Below are 22,298 nucleotides of genomic sequence, written 5' to 3' on the forward strand. Positions count from 1 at the left end.
GAACTAAATTATTGAAATTTGGAGAAAAAACGAAGGGTTTACAGTTTTTTTTTTAAAAATCTGTTAATAATGTGTTTGTCCACCGCGATTACCTGTACACTCCCCAACACGTCTTGGCATTGATGCAATAAGATGGTCTATTACTTCTTGAGGGATACTATCCCAAGCTTCATGTTTCAGAGCCGCCAAAGTCCGTGGGGCTGGGGTAAATTTCCAAACCTTCTACTCATAATGACCCAAACATGCTCTGTGGGCGAAAGATCGGGGAATCTGGGCGGCCATGGCAAAATATTCACAAGGGTTGCTTCGAAAAAGTTTAAACTAACTCTGGCAACATGAGGTCCGGCATTATTCTCGATTCTCGAGCCGATTAAAGTAAGGGAGAACATATGGCTCCACTATTTCTTGAAGGTAACGCAACGCTGTCATGTTACCTCGAATAAAGACTAAAGGTGACCTACTTGCATGTGCAATAGCATCCCATACCATAACGCCTACTACCCGGTGTACATGACGCTCAACATCAAACTGAGGTTCACGTCTATCCCTCCGACGTCGTCTAACCCTTCTTCGGCCATCATGTGCATCCAAGGAGAATCGAGATTCATCAGAAAAGACGTCCTGATGCCATTCCACATTCCAATGTTGATCTTGAACTTCATTTGTGCCCTTTCGACGTCTGGTGCCAACTCTCCTTCGATTTTAGGCATTATCAAACCAAGCTTGATAACATCTCAAAACAGTAGTTGGATTTCTGTTCGTACGGTTAGCGATTTCTTTGTCAGTATACTTATTTACGCCTTGAAAAATCATATATTCTTTTGGAATACTATATCACTTACTACTGACCTAGTTCTAGAGTTGACTAATAAATGGATGGCTTGGAACGAGCAGTGTGTTAGGAAAAATTCTAAATCAAGATACTAGTTCTGATATCTAGAGTTCCAATGACCAGTAGAAATATAACGAAGATACGCCATGAATAATCATCTATTCTTTTGAAACACTATGTCACTCATGAATATCTGCCTTCGATTGGCTTACTACTGACCTGAACTTTTTTCCATGAAAAGAGTTGTTCTATTCGACGCCAAAGTTATTGAACTAAAATCTGGACCACCCTGTATATGTATAAGTCAAGTTTTGACGATTTCGATAGCATAATCTTCATTTCAAAATTTATGTTTTCGATGTATACTTCGAGATTTTTCGTTTAAATCACCTTGCATGAAAGTATAATATCCACTGCAAGATCAAAGAACACTCTAAGCACTTACCTTGCTTAACCTCTCTTGACAATCTCCAACGAAAGACCACAAGTTTGCTTTTTCCTCCTTGGTTTCATTTACTGAAGAATGAAAATACATATAAGGAAACGTTTATTTGAAATATATATTTCAACTATAATTGTAACAATTAACAAATCAATCTTTTCAACTACTAATAATACCATAAATACTTATAAATCTTTAACGGTCTGGAGAATGTAAATAAAAACACCACAGTAAACCATCATCAAAACACCTATGCTATTCACCAAGACACCAGCAGGAGGAAACTTAGAATATGTTCCTCCTAAAGACCACATGATCTCTTCCATAAAGCCAGAAAGACAAGAGGAAAGAAGCGTAAAGAACAGCGTCATACCAAGAGCCACGTGAATAGATATAGCGATTCTCATTGGTATAAATTGTAATTGAGGAAAGAAAAACGATAAACTCCATAACCAAATCAAAATGTAGACGGCAAAGGTAATCATACCGATCCAAGCATGAAGAGTATACATATTACTGGCTGGAGGTGTGGAATAACTTCGGGACAGGTAAGCCATAGCTATACTGATACTATCCACCACCAAAGCGATCGAATGAAGAATAGTGTGTAAAATATTTGCAGTCCAAATACTATCCAAGCTGTCCTCTTTAGCTACGTATTTAGTGGTGCGAATGACCAATATACCTTGGGTGGTTTGGATGAAACCCGTCATGGAAAGCATTATGTGGAGATTTATTAGATCTGAAAAGCCCCCTTGGTACACGAACACCCAAAATGCAGTCATTGCAATCATAATGATTCCAAGTGCCGTTATGACTCCGTACAACACAAAGTATTGAAGTATTTCTGTGTGGATTTGTAGTCGACGTACTCTTGGAGCAGGAGTAGGGCGAGGTAAATGATCAGCTATGGGGTGATAGGTGACATCCTGGAAATAGAAAACGAGTCAGTTTTTGGTGAATTTCTTGTAGTAAGTCCAACCTTCTGCATTATGTGTTTAGGAGCAAGCACAAGGAATTAACTAGTATCCAAGGATTTTTGAATGACAAATGTAACTAATTATTAAAAGCTGGGTTGGGCATACGAGAATACTGAATCAATTAGACTCAAACTTCTTGGCAAAACCATCGGAAGTGATGCCCACTTCCTTAGATGTTGAAACGCCCTTTGGAATAGACATTGATGATTGTTTCAGTTCAATAAACTTCGTAAATCGGTTGGACATAAAGTCCTTCTTATGATAAACCGATGGATCAAAATGACAGAGAGGCACATACATTAAGGTATACGGACCTGAACTGAGTATCTCTAGACTGAGACACTAGCTGTCTATACCTTCAAGAGTGTGTTAAAATAAACCTCAAAGGGGCGCATATTCATATTACTACGGAAAGCCAGGGGTTTCTGTTATATGGGAGTGTCGTAAAACCTCAAAGCAACTGAATGAAGGCAATAAAGTAAGTTTACTATGGGCACCTGGGCATTGTGGTATTGAAGGAAATGACAGGTTAATACCTGTTGGACCTGAGCCTTTCTTTAGGCTTGGAAAATACCAATATAAAGTAGCGGTCCAACAATGAGAGTTGTACAATAAAATGACCCTTAGCAGGAATACTCCTGGTCTTGGCAGGCAAATAAATTTGTGGTGCTTTCACCGACCTATACCAAAAAGCTCTTGAAGTTGCCACGAGCTGAGCTTCGGGCGACAGAACACTGTCGGTGCAAATACATTTTGTAGACCATTTCGATAATGCTAATACCCGGGATGAGTAAAGCTTTACCCCATCGGGCAATAAGACCACCAACTATAAGGAGACATTATATGTTCAAGTCAGAGTTCTACTAAATTTCTGTACACATGTCCAATGCGCCTTTTCAGGGCAAATGTATGTACATTTGTTGAATAAAGTCGATTTATCATTATTATTATTTTAACTATATTTGGAAAACTTACGTGAACGAAGGAAGGATGTTCATTTATACTTTCACTCTTGATTTTCTTCAAATCGCTCGATTCCTCAGATAATTTTTTCTCGTTGTTGAGGAGATTCTCCATCCTTTCAAGTCTATCATTAAGTTGGGCATACTGACTAAAGGAAACTCTTTGCTTTGACTCTTCCTCATTATCGTTTAGCAGCTCTTTCAAAGATTTAGATACGGAAGATTGTTTACAGAAGACAGATTTTGTTTTCTTAGGTACAGTATCTGTGGTTTTATTTGCACGTTTTGGAGCATAAATTGATTCCACTGGTGACTTATAAAATGGTGGAAAGGAGTCGTGTTTTTTAGTTTGTAGTTTTTGGCGAGGTTTTGGATCTGGGTGTTTGAGGTTAGTTCCTTCAATATAAGAACTTTTCAATTGCGATCTAATATAGTTAGGAATTGTATTCTCCTTATGTTTAGCAAGGTTTTCGCGATTAAGCGGGAAGGCTAACTTATATGAATCAGTTCGGTTATGTATAGTTTTGGCAACAGTTTTTGCATTGACAGAACGCCAGGTTGGCCAAGATTCGTTTCCCGAGGCTTCTAACGATGATAAAGAGCTCCGTATTTTTGTGGATGCTGTGGTAGATAGAGTGCTTGTATCTTCAACTGATCGATCTCTGACATCCAACTCATCTGGTACATCATATCCTGAAGTAGAGTTCAATTATAAATTAAGAGTAATGGAAATTGAAAGTATCTTACCCTTGGAGTTTTGGTTGGTAAAATACCGTTTCATAGTTTCGATTTCGAAAGAAATTAGAAACGTCATTGCGGATTTCATGCATTTTGCAAAAATGCATAGAGAAATGTTACGATTAAAAAAAATAATTATTTCATATTATATCCTTCGTCCCATTGCAGACATGACGTTATGCATAGTACTTTGTGAAACTTTATTAAGTCAAATAGTGGAATTGAATAGCAATTTCAATATTCAAATTGGTCGGGTCTGTTGTCACTAAAATATCAGTTTTCGATATTCTTGAATTCTCTTTGGTTCTAGTTACGCTAATTTCGCATGAAGCTAGAAATGGTGATTCTATCAATACTATACCACAGATTACTACTTATTACTTAGTCTGTGACTATACATTCAACATTTTCGATAACCACGGAACATAATCAGAGCCAATGAAAATTCAAGAATTATCTTGAAAAAGTAATACCCAATAATTTTTTCAAGATACTTCTTGACTTTTCTTTGGCTCTGATTATGTGATTAACTTGAAATTGTTATATCATATAAAATACCTTAAGGCCAAAATTGAAATATTTGATAATTTTTTTTTATTCTTCTTGTAATCTATGGTTCGGATTGAGCGAATTTCATGTCGATCGAATCTCTAGTTTTGAAATTTGAGAAGCAAACTGAATTGGGCGAACTTATGATGATCTCAATTTGAAGTGAACAGATTTGTATTTTTATCCTTTTGTTTTCCTGCGGATTTCATTGAAAACTAAGAGGATTCGAAACAATATTGAATTCAAACTTCAAATGGATTGCTATTATAGAAAAATATTTATGCAAATAATAAATTTCCACTTTTTATGTGCTCATTAAAAATAACGGGATATAATTAGAGGGGATTTAAAAATTCTGTAACTTAGCCTATTCAGAATCATATTTTCCTAAAATTTGTCTTAGGCGCTCAGTAATAAGATTAGTTTATTGCGTAGGATTCAATAAAACCAAAATTAAAATATATAATTATAATTATCGTTATAAATCAACAACGCTTTCTAAGTACATTTTTCATTGAATAGTTATATACATCTGGAATGTTGTAAAATATATAGGTAAAAGCTTATCTCTTGAGAATATATACAATGCTGCATTTCAGCAAATCGCTCCAAAGTTGAGCTCTGTATCACTATTACTTATGAACATAATTCATTGTAACTCTGTTTTAACAATTATTTTGTGTGAGTACGAATAAATATTTATTTACCAATTATTTCATCCTTAACAAATAATTAATCCAGGTTAATTGACTACAAGGTATATTTACTGCTAACTGAATATGAAAATAACATTTTCAGATGAAAATCTATGGCCGATTTCAATTTGTCTGAAAATATATCTGAAGGAGGTTCAAATGGAGGGAAAATCATGAACTATCTTTTTAAGAATACCTATGAGCTCTCGATAAAAGTAAACGATCTTAAATATATGTAAAATAATAACACAAAGTAATTCCCTCTAATCTTAGTGGAAATAACTTAGTTCTATTATTTTATCTATAAAAAATTTCTATCAAGTAAGGACTGAATCCATTAATTATATGTATTTACAAATTTTCAATAAAAAAAATTAACACAACATTTTGGAATGTACATGACAACTCTTAAATATTAATCTACATTTTCTATTATATCCACAAATTTGCCCACCTGACGCATTTTCCTCGACAAATGTAAAACCATAACCCCAAATAAAAGAACAAGCACACTAATTAAATTCAAGACGATAGCGCCTGGAGTCAATTGACTATAGTTCACACGATATATAAACAGCGCATCTTCCATGAAACCAGTAATGGAAGAATTAAAAGACGTTACAAAACACATAGTACTCATCATCCAAGAGAGCATAATAAGAACATCACGATGGAAATCAGGTATTTGGTTTATAAAAAACCATTTCAAATCTAAAAGAAGGTCTAAAGATAGCAATACAACAGAACCAATTCCAATCCACGCATGGAGAGTAAAAACGTGAGGCTTCGGAGGCTTGAACTTGTCGCCAAAATCGAAAGCCACTTGCAAACCAAGCACAACCATGACGAAAGCCAGTGCTTTGGTGATTAGAGTAAACCAGAATATATCGCTGGTTGGTATATAGGTTCCACACCATTGTGGTAAATTTCGAGCGGTGTACTCAAACAAAAATCCTTGAGCATAGATGAAGGTGAATCCTACAATCATAAGTAAAGGATGCCAATTGACTTCTGTCCAAATTTTGTTCAAAGAATATCCTTTACAATATTTTTCGCCCCAATAATATGTTAGAAGCATGGTCGTAACTCCTACAACTGTAGTTATAATAAAAATTATGTTATAAACATGTACTTGAATATGTTCTCTCCATTGGAATCTTCCATAATCAATCCTTCTAGATTCGTATGTTGATGACGTTCCTCTGGATTCCTGTGACAATTAAATTATGTTAATTTCGTCAATTACTATTTCTATATTTATGCTCTCTAAGAAATCTGAACACAACACAAATTGACATGAATCTCCTTCAGAATAATTCCAACAAGGCAAGGAATGTCCAAACCTTTCAACCAAAAAAATCATTTTTTGAACTAAGATATACAATAAATTACAATAAAATACTGTTTAAAATTTTAAAACATAATATAAGATTAATTTGTTAGAAGAATTTTAGCAGTATATAATTATAATATTTTCAAGGTTAATAAAAATTAGGTTGAAAAAGCATAAAAAAAATAGTACGAATTGGGAAATGCTACATTCTAAAGCACCAAAATAGTACGGTTTGCAGAGATAAATGATACAGACACAAAAATATTCTTGTTACAGAAAATAACATCAGAAAAACTCATTCAAGTATCATAAAAAAAACTTTGAGCAAAGAAATAATAGATCTTATCACAATTTATAGAAAAAATGGAAATGTTTTAAGTAGCTATCCCTTACAAAATAAATAGAATAAGTTAGAAATAAATACAATATAAGAAAATTAGATGCAGAAAGATACAGTGTAAATTATAAAATTTGTAAAATTATCGATGGCTTATTATTGTTTCGCCAGCAGCCTCTCAAATCTATCTACATTTATTATAATAATAAATAAATAATAAAGGCGATTTATTATCATTATTATTATTTTTGGAAGTGCAAAAGGAGGTTGCATTCAATAAATTTGTATACCTCAACACCGATTTTAGAATTTTCCAATTGATAAAGCAGTCTCAAGTGACCTCAAAAGAGAAGTGAATCAACGCCAAGATTATATGGCACGTAAAAATTGAAACATCTGGAGATTTCGATTGCATGAGCTAAAAGCAGAAAGGTTCAAAATACAAACAGCCGAGTTAAGAATTATTGGATCAGTTTACTTTTCAACAGCCTTACCCTTACAAAGTTCCCAAATTACGAATCAAACCATTAAGTAATACTGCCATGCTCAGTGGATCGTTTTCCAATGTTTTAGACTGATATACAAAAGCTGGAAACTATAACTAAAGGTATTGTGGCTCAGTAGGAACACTCATTAATTCTCAATACATTGGAAGGAACAATTTGGACTCGGCTAGAAAAAGCTTTCCTAAACTTGCATAAGATTATGAGAGGCTACCTTTTCCAACTGTACCTGAAGCATATGTCTCAGCTCAGTCTCCAGTTGTAGTTTACCTTTCAGCTCGTCTATAGCAGCCATATGTATAACGTTCTGCTTCTCTACAAGCAACTCCAGCTTGTGAATCCTCTCCACTAAGTCTGTGTACTGCTTGAAGGTGATCGTAACATCTTGATCAAAACTCTTCGAGACTTCGTTCGCCAGAGTTTTCTCAGCCCTGTGCAAAGAAGTGGGAGGTGTAGTCTTAGAGACCTGATTGGTCTTCACGTAGGAGGGAGTTAAAGGTTTTTGGGTAACTTCAGGAGAAGGAATCAGCGGAGAAATAGTCTGTATGGTAGCGGGTCTTTGGCTCGGTGGGATGTTTGGAAGGTTAGGTTTTGGTCTGAGAGGCGCTTTATCGTTCTCCTTAATCTTAGAACTCAATGGCGTGGTACTACTCAGCGACGTCAGACTCTTGGACATCTCCGATTCAAGTTTCGGCTGCTTGGTCTCCAGCTTCGTTTCCTCCTCCTTGTTGTCGTTGGTAGTGAACTTGGGCTTCTCTTGTGGTCCAGGCGATGGCGAAGTTCTCTTGGCTTGGTTGAGTTTCATCTCTTCGAGCCAAGGGGCTTTGTGCTTCTCCCATTCTCTGAGTTTCGGTTTCACTTCAGTGGCGTCCGTATCCGAAGAAGTCGAAGTTGTTAGTTCCGAAAGAATTTCCAGATTGAGGGGTTCCACAGGAGCGTTGCCGTTCGGTATTGGCGGTTCCTCCTCTTTGAACACCATGCTTGGTGGTCGTCTGCCTGCTGCAAAAATATTAATCAATTAGAACAGTAATTTTATCTAATCACAACGATAAATATGGTAACTGAACGAACTATGAAGATCATAATTGATTGGAATAAAGAAACCAAGACCACTAATGCATACGAAGCGATCGTGTTCACACATTCATATCACGCAATGTAAACAGTAATGAGCCACCAACCGACCCCTGAATAATGCCAAAAGATAAAGATACAATTTACGCAAGGAAATGTGCGGGCACCTATACATTAATAATTGGTCACTTCAACCGAGAAGTGAAACATTTTTCCTCGACACAAATTAATTGAAGCTTTAAGACGAATAACAAAGGAATATTTCCACGGTTCACGAGTCCAATCGTCCATTGTCTGATTCTGTTCCTGCAGAAGACGTTTCCTGTTTCAATAGACCATTTTCCATTGTGAAAATTCTTCCTCGTGCACACGGCACTCTTGAAGTATTCCATTGTGAATCACGTTGGCCAGGCAATTTCAAACACGAGGAAAACGGACAAGATTACGTTTGACCTCTAGACGGATGCGGTGCTCTTCAACAACTCATGTCATATTCTAGGCAGATTAATCGAAAGTCGGCGTAATTTGAATGAAAAAAAGATTCAAATCCGTGTTCTCGTTGAATTTTACATAATAAACGAGTCGTAACCAAGCGACAGATAAGGCAAAAATGGAGTCGTGTATGAAGGGGGACCAAGGACTCATTCTTGTGGTACACCTGCGTCAGTTTCAACACCGACGGGTTTATTCAACTTCCTGGGGATTTTTGAGAAAAGCTAAGAATTTCGCAAGGTTATTATATCCGGATAATTGTGTTTTTACTTTAGACGTGAAAATAATGAGATTATGAAGTCATCTCACTAAAACAAGACTTGAAATGAATTGTACAATTCTTTGTGGTACAAGTAAATACAAAGGATTCAAGCTAGAAAGATAGATGCGATATAGCTACTATTATATTTCATGGAAGCCATCCTTATGGCTTCAAAAAAGATCAAGAATTCTTGCACCAATTCTTTTATAATAATAAAAAAATAATAAGAAATACTTATTTAACATTATAATCGAACCAATAGAACAGCATATATGGAAATACCAGGAATTTCACCATTGCGCATGCTAAACGCGCTCACTTAACATGGAAAAACTACTAAACTACCAACAAAAAAAAACTAAATTTGATTGAAATCGGATAAGAATTTTAAAAATTAAGACTGTTACCGTGGTGGATGTGCAGACACATAGACCGACAGACAAACACTATGTCCAGGGTGGCCTGCAATGCATTTTTGGTATAAGTTATTATTTTGTTCTCATTTTCCTTTATGTAGAAAATAATATAAGGCCAACTCTCACGGTATCTTATTGCTTTTCAAGCTAACGAATAGAATGAAATATTCTTTAAGATAGCGGAAATACCTAATCCTTGAGTAAATTTATCAAGTGTTGTTTTTATCAATGGATTAAAATATCTCACCAGGAAAATGATAAACCGGAGTGTAAGATTTGCAACGTTTTAAGTTACTTATTCACGCTTAAAACGAAGGAATCTAAACTGTAAGTCTCTAGACTGAATAAATTAATCATATAAAAAGAGTGGACAACAAAAATACTGTGCCAATGGTTATGGCACTATATTTCTCCTTTCTTCGCTTCTACCACTACAGTATGATATTTCCGGTATTGTAACACTTTCATACGCATGCAAAAAAAATCAAACTAAAACTCTTTTGAATTACCCATAAAAAGTACCTCTAGAAAGTGACAATAAATTGTTAATTCGAATTATTGAAAATGATAGATCATCGAAATCGATTTTAAAAATAATTTCTGTCTTCGGAATTGGAGTAGTCAGAAAAGAAGGACTAAATGAGCTATTTGTTTTCTTCTCCGATAGTTCTTGATATTTCCCTACTAGACAACGAGATATCTAGAATCTGCTTTCTGATATCTCATTATTCCGAAAAATGGGATCAAGGAACCAAGTCTTATAGTTCTCGAGATGCTTCCAGTGAGCATCGACTTTGGAACACCCTGTATACTCTTATCTACGAAACTGCCAAATATACTAGAGAGTATCTAATTTTTTAACTGACTGCTGAATCTGGTTTTTCCGAGCATTTGCTTGTGATAAAAACTAGAGAGTTGTTATCACAAGCAAATACTCGGAAAACCCTGATTCAGCAGTCAGTTGAAAAATTAAAACGATTTATTTTAAGGTAAAGACCATCGATTTATTCGAGGTTTTCACTATTATTCATTTCAAAAAGTTCCTCATTGCGGAAAGTCCTTATTTATTAACTTTTTTTGAAATGAAAAAAAAATAATTGTATGAACTTTTTATTGAAGAATAAATATATGCTTAATATAACTTTCCGAACAAACATTTCCTTTTTAATGAATTTTCATATAAAAATACAATACACAAAGTCTTGTCAAAGGTTGAAGATATTGTTTTTATAAAATTGAAAATAAATACGTAAAAATGTAAAGGGTGTTTTTTTAGAGCTATAGCACTTTAAATTGCAATAAAACAACGATGGATTATTCGATTGACATGAATTTTATTTATCCGTAAGATAATCTTGTGGCATTACATTTTAAATATGATTTCTGGCATATGACTGCCACGGCTGGCTCGGATGTAGTCCAATCTGGACGTCCAATTTTCGATGACTTTTTCCAACATTTGTGGCCGTATATCGGCAATAACATGGCGAATGTTGTCTTCCAAATGGTCAAGGGTTTGTAGCTTATCCGCATAGACTAATGACTTTACATAGCCCCACAGAAAGTAGTCTAGCGGTGTTAAATCACAAAATCTTGAGGGCCAATTCACAGGTGCAAAACGTGAAATTAGGCGGTCACCAAACGTGTCTTTCAATAAATAGATTGTGGCACGAGCTGTGTGACATGTTGCGCCGTCTTGTTGGAACCACAGCTCCTGGACATCATGGTTTTTCAATTCAGGAATGAAATAGTTAGTAATCATGGCTCTATACCGATCACCATTGACTGTAACGTTCTGGCCATCATCGTTTTTGAAGAAGTACGGACCGATGATTCCACCAGCCCCTAAAGCGCACCAAACAGTCAGTTTTTCTGGATGTAACGGTGTTTCGACATACACTTGAGGATTAGCTTCACTCTAAATGCGGCAGTTCTGTTTGTTGACGTAGCCATTCAACCAGAAGTGCGCTTCATCGCAAATGGACGTAGTGCGCGATACGTATTCCGCACAGAACCATTATTTTCGAAATGAATTTGCACTATTTGCAAACGTTGTTCAGGCGTGAGTCTATTCATGATGAATTGCCAAATCAAACTGAGAATAAATCACTGGACAGCTGTTGAATCGGTCGCCATCTTGAACAGTAATGCCAACTTTAAGTTATATACCTAAAAAAAAACACCCTATATTTTGAATTCTTGCATGTGGTAAAAAAGGTCGGAAATTCAGAAGAACGTTTGAGATTGCTTCACCCATCCTGAAAAGTGGTGGGATCTCTAAAATGTTGAGGGAAAAGAAGTAGGTAAACTTTAGCAGATCACGCAAATGACACGTGGTATAAACCCCTCTTGAATACGAAAAATTAATAGTTATTTTAGGTAGCGAACAGGCGTATGCTAGTCAAAAATAATGAATCAAAACCTGGCAAGATCCAATGAAGACGAAGACCGCAACCGGAAGACATCATAACCAGACAAGAGATACAAACACCAAACACCAAACACCGAAGACTAAACATGCTAAAAACGACGCATCGTCGACCAACATCTTGATTTTCGCTTGGCGTCCACCTCTCGTATAAGAGGTCCAACGCCGCCTGTGAAAACCATCGTCGAACGCCCTCTTGATCCAATCACCTACTTCGCCTCCGCGCCCGGGGCCGTGTGTGTCAACCTGTCGTCGTCGAAAAAAAAAATCCCAAACCCATCCACGTCTTTCTCCCATGTCGAGAGAGACACAGGCCGTTGTTTTGATCTCGCGGCGTGGGTGAGTCACAGTTAGACGGGAAGTTCAACGACGCGCGATGGCCCTCGTGTGAGCAGGATTTATCGGCCACCGACCGTTGGAGTTGGCGGCGTTGCCGGAACGTCCGGAGACGGTGTGCATCGGCGAAAACTGCAAAATTTGAAACCATCGTGCAAAAATTGATAACGTGTGTGTTTTCTAGAAAACATGGATACCATATAAGTACCTACAGTATGACCTATAGGGTGTTTTTTTTCGATATATATAACTTTAAGTTGGTATTACTGTTCAAGATGACGACCGATTTAACAGCTGTCAAGTGATTTATTCTCAGTTTGGTTTGGCAATTCATCATGAATAGACTCACGCCTGAACAACGCTTGCAAATAGTGCAATTTCATTTCGAAAATAATGGTTCTGTGCGGAATACGTATCGCGCACTACGTCCATTTTATTTTGTTTAGCGATGAAGCGCACTTCTAGTTGAATGGCTACATCAACAAACAAAACTGCCACATTTGGAGTGAAGCTAATTCTCAAGTGTATGTCGAAACACCGTTACATCCAGATTTACTGACTGTTTGGTGCGCTTTATGGGCTGGTGGAATCATTGGTCCGTAGATCTTCAAAAACGATGATGGCCAGAACGTTACAGTCAATGGTGATTGGTATAGAGCCATGATTACTAAATTTTTCATTCCTGAATTGAACAACCATGATGTCCAGGAGCTGTGTTTCAAACAAGACGGCACAACATGTCACACAGCTTGTGCCACAATCGATTTATTGAAAGACACGTTTGGTGACCGCCTAATTTCACGTTTTGGACCTGTGAATTGGCCTCCAAGATCTTGTGATTTAACAACGCTAGACTACTCTCTGTGGGGCTTTGTAAAGTCATTGGTCTATGCGGATAAGCCACAAACCCTTGACCATTTGGAAGACAACATTCGTCGTGTTATTGCCGATATACGGCCAGAAATGTTGGAAAAAGTCATCGAAAATTGGACGTCCAGATTGGACTACATCCGAGCCAGCCGTGGCGGTCATATGCCAGAAATCATATTTAAAATGTAATGCCACAAGATTATCTTGCGGATAAATAAAATTCATTTCAATCGAATAATCCATCGTTGTTTTATTGCAATTTAAAGTTCTATAGCTCTAAAAAAACACCCTTTACAAGCTCTATGAGGAATGTTGATAGATGATAGCTGCACCCGAGGCTGGACCCATTCAGATTTTTTTTTCCTATGAAGATAGGTTCGATTCGTTTTCGTTTAGAAAAGGCTTCGACGCAAGCCTTAGAATACTCTACTTTCCATAGCAGTTGTAGGAAAAATATATTTTCGGTAAATATTCCTGGTTTATGCTTGTTATGCTCAAATCGTAGAATCGGCAGGTTTATCACCGGTGCCACCGGAAAAGGGGGACATACGGCCCCCCTTCGAAATTTTTAAATGACGAGTAATGTGGTACCGTATGAATGATTCTACGCGACAGAGATTTACATAATCAGAGGCCTGTTATAAAAATAACCCATAGGGGCGTTTGGGTGACGGAAGTATATATGTAGATTAATTGAAGGTTTGAGGTCATATACCTACCGAGCGTCATGAAAGCAAGAACGCCCAGTAGCTAGTGATTCACAGAACCTCATAAAGGTCCTTACCTATATCCTACATTAATATTATAAGTACGTCTACGTAGGAACATAATTCAACTGATTTCAAGAATAAAAGAATCTTTTGATTTGATATACAGGGTGATTCAACACGATGACCTATTGGGAATTTATGGAAAACTGATCACAATTTTGTGCTGAAAATTTGTATGTTGGGGTTTGAGACAATGATCTTTCTCCCTAAAATAGTTTTAGATCTCTACAACTTCCGGCTATACCGGAAACGGACTACTATTTCCTTATTACAAATGGCACACCCATTATATTTTTGCATCATTAGATAGTTTTTTTATGAAAATTTCAGCAATACGCTTTAAGTACCTTGGGTAAAAAGACAATGGTTCATGAGTTAATAGGATTCTTATGAAAAAATGGTGGCGATGGGGACTCAAATTTTTTTGAATATTTCTGCATAAAATGTTTGTTTCGAAAAAACCTTTTTCATTTTCTATTCTACAAATATAAGACTGTTTGCAGTATGGATCAATTTCCGATTCCTTGTTAAAATTTTCACTATCGAATATAATAAACCAAAATCAGTTGCTACTTGGCAAAAATTACTACTTTTAATAATGATAAACACTCAATAAACTAATCTCATTTATGTCCCCTTTCAACACATCCTAACCTCATCGCAAACAGAAAATCGCGATCTATGCAAGAAGTAAACCAAGTTTCTCCTCGCAATTCTATGGTGGGAGACTTTTTTACAGAGGCTACCGCATCCATCTGGCGCCTATTATTACCAAGTAAAATCTAACGGTTCCGGCAGGTACCGCTCGTGCAAGATTATTGCAGATCAATTAGTGGCATGATCTTTGAATATTCTCCCATTTCTAGGCCGCTACCACTGCACGGAAACGATCAAATCGAACGCAGCCTTTGCGACCATTTTCTATGGAAAACCACAGACAATCTCTCCGTAGCCATCGATATGCAACGGTCCACAGAGGAGTTTCATTTACGCAGTTCGATGGACGAAAAAAGCCCGTACAAGCGCAATCTCATCATCTGATAATTACCTGGAAGAGTCTATGGTTTCTTAGGCGGTATGGTAATGAGCAATTAAACTTTCAATGTTTTTAGGTTCCACGCATTCCAAAATGTTAGCTGTGGAATGTCCCTCGAAGAATTTATCGTTGCGAATATAAAAAGAATGAAATCGTAGCAATTGCAAGTTGGAATTTTGTAGAGGGTTTTCCAATAAGTGGTTTCATTTTGATATTGAAAAAACGAGTATATTTTGAAGGAAATCAATGGATGAGGAAAACAATGTATCAGCCAAATGGCAGTCACAGCTACGTTTGCAGGACTATACCCTTTGCAAGAAAAATTCCATGACCACTTCGCATATTTCCGGCTATATCTCCTCGATATCTTCAAGAATTTCATATTCAAGGTCTGGAATCGACCTTGGCATAGACCTATCTTTCACGTAGCCCGAAAAAAATTCTAAAGGTGTTAAATCACAAGAACTCGGAGGCCAAACATTTTCAGGCGAGATCGAAATTCGAAGCAGCATGGACCGTCAATCCCAACTCCTCCCATCGATTTTTCGTAGAACCTACAGTTTAAGAAAAATTTGAATTCAAAATTTGGGAGAAAACCGAAAAAATTGAATCTCTATACAAAAATCGTTATATCCTCTGAAATATTCCTCACAGACCCCTAAAATAAAAACGTTTTTCAAACATCAATTTCCGATCTGAAACATACTCAGGATTCAAGGGCGTAGCTTATGTTCAGGAGAAGTTGCAGCCTCAGCCAATTTTTTTCTCGAAAATTTCAGATTTTTACCTATAATTTCTGAAATAATGTACTGATCGCCCAAATGTAAGCATTTTCGTGATCTTCATAGCAGAATCAATCAATAAAATGATACAATATTCCCTTGAAAGAATATTAATTTTTTTTTCAACTTTCTAAGGGTACGGAAAATTTCACGGAAATTTTCCAGGTGAGATAGAAATTCAACTAATCAGAGGTCGTCAATTCTGGCACCACTCACCGGTTCTTCGTAGAGCTCACGGTTTTGAGGAAATTTGAACTCGAAATTAGGGAAAAAATTGAATTTGCCTCGAAAAATCGTTATATCTCCTGAATTATTCGTCACAGACCCCTCAAATAAAAACGTTTCTAAACATCAAGTTGCCATCTAAGACATACTGTGGTTTCAAGGGCGTAGCTCACGTCGAGGATAAGTTGCAGCATAACGAATATTATCAATTTTTTTCTCGAAAATTTCAGATTTTTACATATAATTTCTGAATTAATGTACTGATCGCCCAATTGAAAGCATTTTCGTGATCTTCATAGTAAAATCAATCAATGAAATGATACAATATATTATTTCAAGAAAAACCGCATCAAAGAGTGACACATTGAGGATGGAGGGGCTTTTCAACAAGCATTTTTGGATTTTCCGAGTGCCAAATACGACAACTCTGCTTAAACGTAGCCTTAGAGGTAAAATCCATATCATTTTGATACATTTCAAGGACACAAACAATGAACATACGACGTTGCTGGTGATCGAACGGCTTGAGTGCTTGTATTAACTGAACTTTAAAAGCCTTAAGACCTGAATCTTTATGCAAAATACGGTTTAATGTCATTAGTGAAACGCTCAATTCCAAAGAACGACGAAAATCGACACCAGCAATATTCTCAGTTGTACTTGAGCGACGCACCCGGTTTCGATTCTTCACATCTTCACATTTTCGCCACTAGTGCCGACCGAGAAGGTGCTTCACGACGATCTTTTCGAAGTTTTCACCATTTTTGATGCGTATATCGTTGCCTTTTCAGTAATGTCAAAGTTTTTACTCTTCAAATGTCAAACGATGACAGCTTCAAAAGTGACAGTTGCCCTGATAGCGGGAAATTCAAAATGAAACCTCTTATTGAGAACCTCTGTATAGGCCGCTTTTGCTATGACTCAACCCATTAAACATTAAACTATGCGAGTGTTATGTAAAGTTCACGCGGATTTGCTTAAGATTCTAGCCAATATTTCAGGCGATGATGCTAGCGACTTGCTGCGATGAAATCACAGTGTTAGAATGGTTAATTAACCGGCTGGAGCTCAATAGGTGGTGAATCATGCCAGGAGATAAGTCATATTTGCTGATAAACCTGTGCTAATCGAGTTTCCATCATATACAACATAAAAAACTGCAACTTTTAAAACGGTGGATTGGTATTTTCTTTATCTAATTAGATCAAACTCTCAATGAAACTTTCTAAGAATAAATATTATCGGATGGGATTAGAATTCGGAGATACAGCATTAATGAAATAACTTCGGAAACTGAATACCATGGGATTTCACGGGAAAATATCGATTCAATATTATCATATCATTCGTTTTCAATTTAGGTATTCCCAGAAATTGAGAAAGTGAAAAAACTGCTTGCTTCAGGTAATCCTAATGGTCTTCTTGAAAATATAATCTTAGAAATCCAAATTTAGTTTTGTTTCAGTCATTTTTATGTTCGTAAATCCTTGAACAAGCCTCTATCTCTAAAATTCTAATCCGATTTTGATTAAATCTGGTAAATTAGGCCAATTGAAAAGTCCCCGGTTTGATGGACAGATAGCGGTGCTAGTATTAAATCCATATGATTTTTAGTTAGTGTAGTGTAGTTACGATACGTGTAAAAATTTGACAGAAGTCCGACCATTAGTTTGTGAGATATTGCATTGTGAGTGTAGCTAAATAATTCCGTGTGCTGATAAAATATTGCATTTCGAAGGGAAAAAATACAGTTGAAGCAAAATATTGACTTGAAGAAGAGTTTCCGGGGTCTGCACCAGGAAAATCAACCATCTTTGATTGGTATGCTAAGTTTAAACGTGGTGAAATGAGCACCAAAGACGGCGAACGAAGTGGACGCCCAAAAGAGGCTGTCACCGACGAAAAAATCAAAAAAGTTCACAAAATAATTTTGAATGACCGTAAAGTGATGTTGATCGAGATAGCAGATATTGTGAAGATATCATCTGAACGTGTACATCATATCATTCACGAATATTTCTAAATGAGAAAGTTGTGAGCAAAATGGGTGCCGCGCGAGCTCACAATCGATCAAAAGCAACAACGTGGTAATGATTCAGAGCAGTGTTTAAAGCTGTTTAAATGCAATGAACCTGAATTTTTGCATCGATATGTTATAATGGATGAAACATGGCTCCATCATTTCACTCCGGAGTCCAATCGACAGTCAGCTGAGTGGACTGCACGCGATGAACCGAATCCAAAGCGAGGAAAAACACAAAAGTCAGCTGGCAAGGTTATGGCATCTGTATTCTGAGATGCGCAAAGTATAATATTCATTGATTACCTCCAAAAGGGCCAAGCCATCAACAGCGATTACGAGAGCGATTATTATGTCGTTATTGGATCGTTTAAATGGTGAAATCGTTAAAAAACGGCCCCATTTGAAGAAAAAAAAGGTGCTGTTTCATCAAGACAATGCGCCGTGTCACAAATCCATGAAAACAATGGCAAAATTTCATGAATTGGGCTTCGAATTGCTTCTGCATCCACCGTATTCGCCAGATCTGGCCCCCAGCGACTTTTTCCGGTTCTCAGACCTAAAAGAACGCTCGCTGGAAAGAAATTTAACGCCAATGAAGAAGTAATCGCCGAAACTGAGGCCCATTTTGAAGCGAAAGACAAATCGTACTATAAAAATGGTATCGAAAAGTTGGAAGATCGCTATAGCGCTGTATAGCCCTTGAGGGCAACTATGTTGAATAATAAAATAGAATTTTGCCAAAAAAATGTGTTTTACTATGGTAGACCAGGGACTTTTCAATTGGCCTGTTACATTCTCGACATAGTAAAATAATTTCTGATAGAAAGCGTCATCGCCCGATTGCAATTAATTAGGTTAGTTTAGGTTAGGTCTATCAACATTCTATGCAAATTCAACATAAACTGTAGCGAATATTATTGCTTTAATAAGCCAAATAACACATTCAATTCACAATTCCAATTTTTTCCATGAATCCATCCAAATCAACTTCGTTCCATCCAAATAGCATTGTCTAGTTGACACGCGCAATAAAAACACAGCCCGTCCGAAACAAGCACTTACTATTATACTCGACTTCATTGAAAGTTTCCCCAGTATTCATTTTAGTACTTGCTCGTTAATCATTGTAATTGAAACGCCCGCAATTTCTTGATGTAGCAATTAAATGCGCCTAGTTTAGCGAGCAGAGTTTTTGCGGCAATTTCTAATTATGTGCGTTCTAATTAAGGTTATATTCTCATGTATATGGTCACAATATAGTCGCTTATCCCTCCAACAGATTAAGTCCGAGACGTTAACAGTACATGACGTTTCCGATATGTTCAGGAAATAACTGTAAACCTTTGCTAATTTATGCAATTTATACTTGCGTGTATACTGTTAAACTTTCACTTGTTCGATCTTGAGACGGTTGAGGAGAAAATTTACATGCTTCTTTTGCTTCAATTCGTTTAATTGCCTATATGAAAATTAATATTCACTTGCAAGATGCCGCATATAATGGTTGATCAAATAAGAGATAAGCATGAACCAAATTATGAAGAAAATTGTACATTGTTGTTTATTAATATTTCGATATGTGGAAAAATATATTGAAAATTGTTAATGGATATCCAGCGACTGGATTGCAACCCAAGGACATTCGTTCAGAAAAGAAAATATAAAAAATTAAGAAACTATAAGATTGGTAATAGAAAATGTTTTTCTTAGTCCCAAATATTATTTGCAATTTTTATTTATGACTCAAAATATCATTGACAGCATTTGTTGTCGTTATTTATTCCTTATTCGAGTTTTCTTTGTGAGATTATAAAAACAACACAAAGTTAAAGTAAAAAATCTAATAACACAGAACATCTGAATTCATGTTTTATGCTGATATTTTGAAGCGTAATTTTTTTGAGTTCTAATTAAATCAATGAATCCATTTTGAATGGAATATTTTCGGTAAATTTGAGTTGATTTGTATTAAGTATTAACAAAGATAAGTAGATATAATGTTTCACCAAGCATAAACAAATCAATAAACAAAATCTGAAATGAGGGAAATTTATGATTGTGATAAATGTATCTTTTGAAATTCGACATCTGTAGTGGATATAAAAACCAAGGTCATTTGTTGTTCTACATATTCGAAAAGAAAAAATTCTATATTAAACTTAAAGAGCAGTCATTATTTTTTGGTTATAGTTTGTAGGAATAGGTTTACGAGTTGATAACAGTGAGAAAGATATAAATTACAGATATTAGGTATTCCAATTAAGAACAACAGGCCTATTATTTAAATGTTTTTGTGTTGCATTTAACTGTTTCGCAATTTCTTGTTTTGATAAATATAAGGTATTTGAAATCTTAATTCATCATTCAGATAATAAGTGTAGTTGCCAAGATGTATTCAAGACAACTATGAAAAATATCAGTGAATATCATGTTGTTCAAAGTATTATAACTATTTATGTATTATTGAATTATGTATATTTTTTTCACTAACCTGGAGCTTTAGGCCTCGTAGCCCTGACATCAGTCAACATGGAAATTCTCTCCACTTGATCAAAAACGTTTTCACTATTTTCACTTTCAATTTTTATCGAAGCAGACTTGCTAGATGTGGCTCCATCGACAACATCCACAATTTTTTTCTTAATTCCAGAGAATAAACTTCCACTTGAACTAGAACTTGGGGACTTCTTGACCGAAATAGTTGGTTTTTTACTGGGAACTGTTGGTGGGCTTGCTTTAATATCACCTTGAGCTAAACTGTCCACTTTTTCACTATGATTCTGTAATTTATTATCTAAACTCTTTCGTTGTGAGGCTATAGAAGTTGGTCTAACTCCATGTGTATCACGAATTGGTGATTTTTCAGATGAACCTTTCTCATGGTTGAGGGGTAGGATGACCACAAAATTGTCAGGAAAAACACCAACAGCTCCATTAAGTTCACCCTTCCACCAGCCAGGGTCTTGACCATCTTTGCTGAGTAGTGTAATGATGTCTCCTTCTCTAAGGCTGAGTTCATCCTCATTTTGTGCTTTATAGGAATACTTCACTTCACACAATATTTTGGCTGGAAATGCAAACAAAATAATCAAAAAATATGTAATTACTTACAATCAATAAATGTTCACATACTTTTCCCTGGCATTATTAAAACAAATAAAAATTTTGATTCATTCAGGTGAGATGAATAATTCAGAAAAAGGCTACAGAAGGAATTTAATATATCTCGTTATTCAAATAAAAACAACTGATAAGATTAAACAAACTCACCAGGCTTCAGAGGTGATGTGAAGCTAGAATCTCCTTCACTCGATACATTCAAATCTTCCCTGCTATTTTTCAACTTATCAGTATGAATTTCTTCAACAAAATTTGATGGAAACACTCCAACTTTTCCATTTAATACACCTCTCCACCAACCCTCTTCTTCTTCACCAAGTACTTCAATTACTTCGCCAACATTTAAATTTAGTTCGTCTTCATGGTCTTGTTTGTAACTGAATACAACTCTACACTGGCGTATTCTTTTCGAATCTTTTTTATTTCTCAAGATATCACCCGTGTCTTTATCCATTTCTGATCTAACCTAATTCGACCTGTTAGAATTTTCTTATTGGATCTGTCAAAAGGAATAACATCATAAATGGTTGATAACTTATTTCATGAATGTGGCATATTTGGATCCAGGAAGATAAAATTCAACTGTAAAAAGGAGAATGATTCATATTTAGTTGATACATTTCTTAACGTCAAATTCATAAAATATATTGCTTACCAATACTAATTTATACACGCAAGAAAAACATTGCACATTCCTATTAATCCACTGTAAAAATTTTGTTTCTTGTTTCACAACCCAATGACACAGGTCACTAGTCTTTTACAATCACATCACTGTCAATATACATCACATACGATTATAATTTTTTATTGTTATTTCATTGTCTGCAACCTATAACAAACTGAATAAAAATGAAATTCCTAGGTTTGTTACGTCACAGTGTCACAGATCAATTCCTATTGGACTGAATTTGACATTTTACTGTAATCAGGAAAATGACAGGGTAGGGAAGGGATAGTATGTGAGGAGGGAGATTCAAATATGTTGCACTGCTCCAATCAATTCTCTTAATTTGAGATTTCCTTAAGCATTTTTAAATTATTTTTATTCGATTGATTTCAAGTCAGATGAATTGATTATTCCTCTTGGTAA

The 22,298-nt window shown here is 36.0% G+C and overlaps 2 protein-coding genes across 2 annotated transcripts; both read right to left on the minus strand.

The window, feature by feature from the left end:
• Positions 1–1,368: 1,368 nt before the first annotated feature.
• On the minus strand, positions 1,369–4,090 carry LOC123674966. The gene is made up of 3 exons (XM_045610155.1): positions 3,964–4,090; positions 3,230–3,909; positions 1,369–2,203 (listed from the first exon to the last, which is right to left on the minus strand). Exons 1-3 carry the CDS (start codon positions 4,040–4,042, stop codon positions 1,460–1,462), a joined length of 1,503 nt encoding a protein of 500 aa, XP_045466111.1. The 5' UTR covers positions 4,043–4,090; the 3' UTR covers positions 1,369–1,459.
• Positions 4,091–4,956: 866 nt separating this feature from the next.
• Positions 4,957–22,106, minus strand: LOC123674724 (SH3 domain-containing kinase-binding protein 1-like). The gene is made up of 4 exons (XM_045609730.1): positions 21,861–22,106; positions 21,356–21,787; positions 20,577–21,152; positions 4,957–8,370 (listed from the first exon to the last, which is right to left on the minus strand). Exons 2-4 carry the CDS (start codon positions 21,657–21,659, stop codon positions 7,556–7,558), a joined length of 1,695 nt encoding a protein of 564 aa, XP_045465686.1. The 5' UTR covers positions 21,660–21,787; positions 21,861–22,106; the 3' UTR covers positions 4,957–7,555.
• Positions 22,107–22,298: the final 192 nt, after the last annotated feature.

Source organism: Harmonia axyridis, chromosome 3 (genome assembly GCF_914767665.1).
Source record: "Harmonia axyridis chromosome 3, icHarAxyr1.1, whole genome shotgun sequence".
In the NCBI taxonomy this organism is placed as follows: Eukaryota; Metazoa; Arthropoda; class Insecta; order Coleoptera; family Coccinellidae; genus Harmonia; species Harmonia axyridis.

What these genes read in the sequence shown, in the direction of transcription:
- LOC123674966 (XM_045610155.1), bottom strand. Translation starts at nt 4,042, where the DNA reads ATGAAATCCGCAATGACGTTTCTAATTTCTTTCGAAATCGAAACTATG. An exon ending in TACCAACCAAAACTCCAAGG is followed by an intron (nt 3,910 to 3,963) that starts GTAAGATACTTT and finishes ACTCTACTTCAG; the next exon opens with GATATGATGTACCAGATGAG. An exon ending in AACATCCTTCCTTCGTTCAC is followed by an intron (nt 2,204 to 3,229) that starts GTAAGTTTTCCA and finishes TTCTATTTCCAG; the next exon opens with GATGTCACCTATCACCCCAT.
- LOC123674724 (XM_045609730.1), bottom strand. Translation starts at nt 21,659, where the DNA reads ATGGATAAAGACACGGGTGATATCTTGAGAAATAAAAAAGATTCGAAA. An exon ending in CACATCACCTCTGAAGCCTG is followed by an intron (nt 21,153 to 21,355) that starts GTGAGTTTGTTT and finishes TTGCATTTCCAG; the next exon opens with CCAAAATATTGTGTGAAGTG. An exon ending in TACGAGGCCTAAAGCTCCAG is followed by an intron (nt 8,371 to 20,576) that starts GTTAGTGAAAAA and finishes ATATTTTTGCAG; the next exon opens with CAGGCAGACGACCACCAAGC.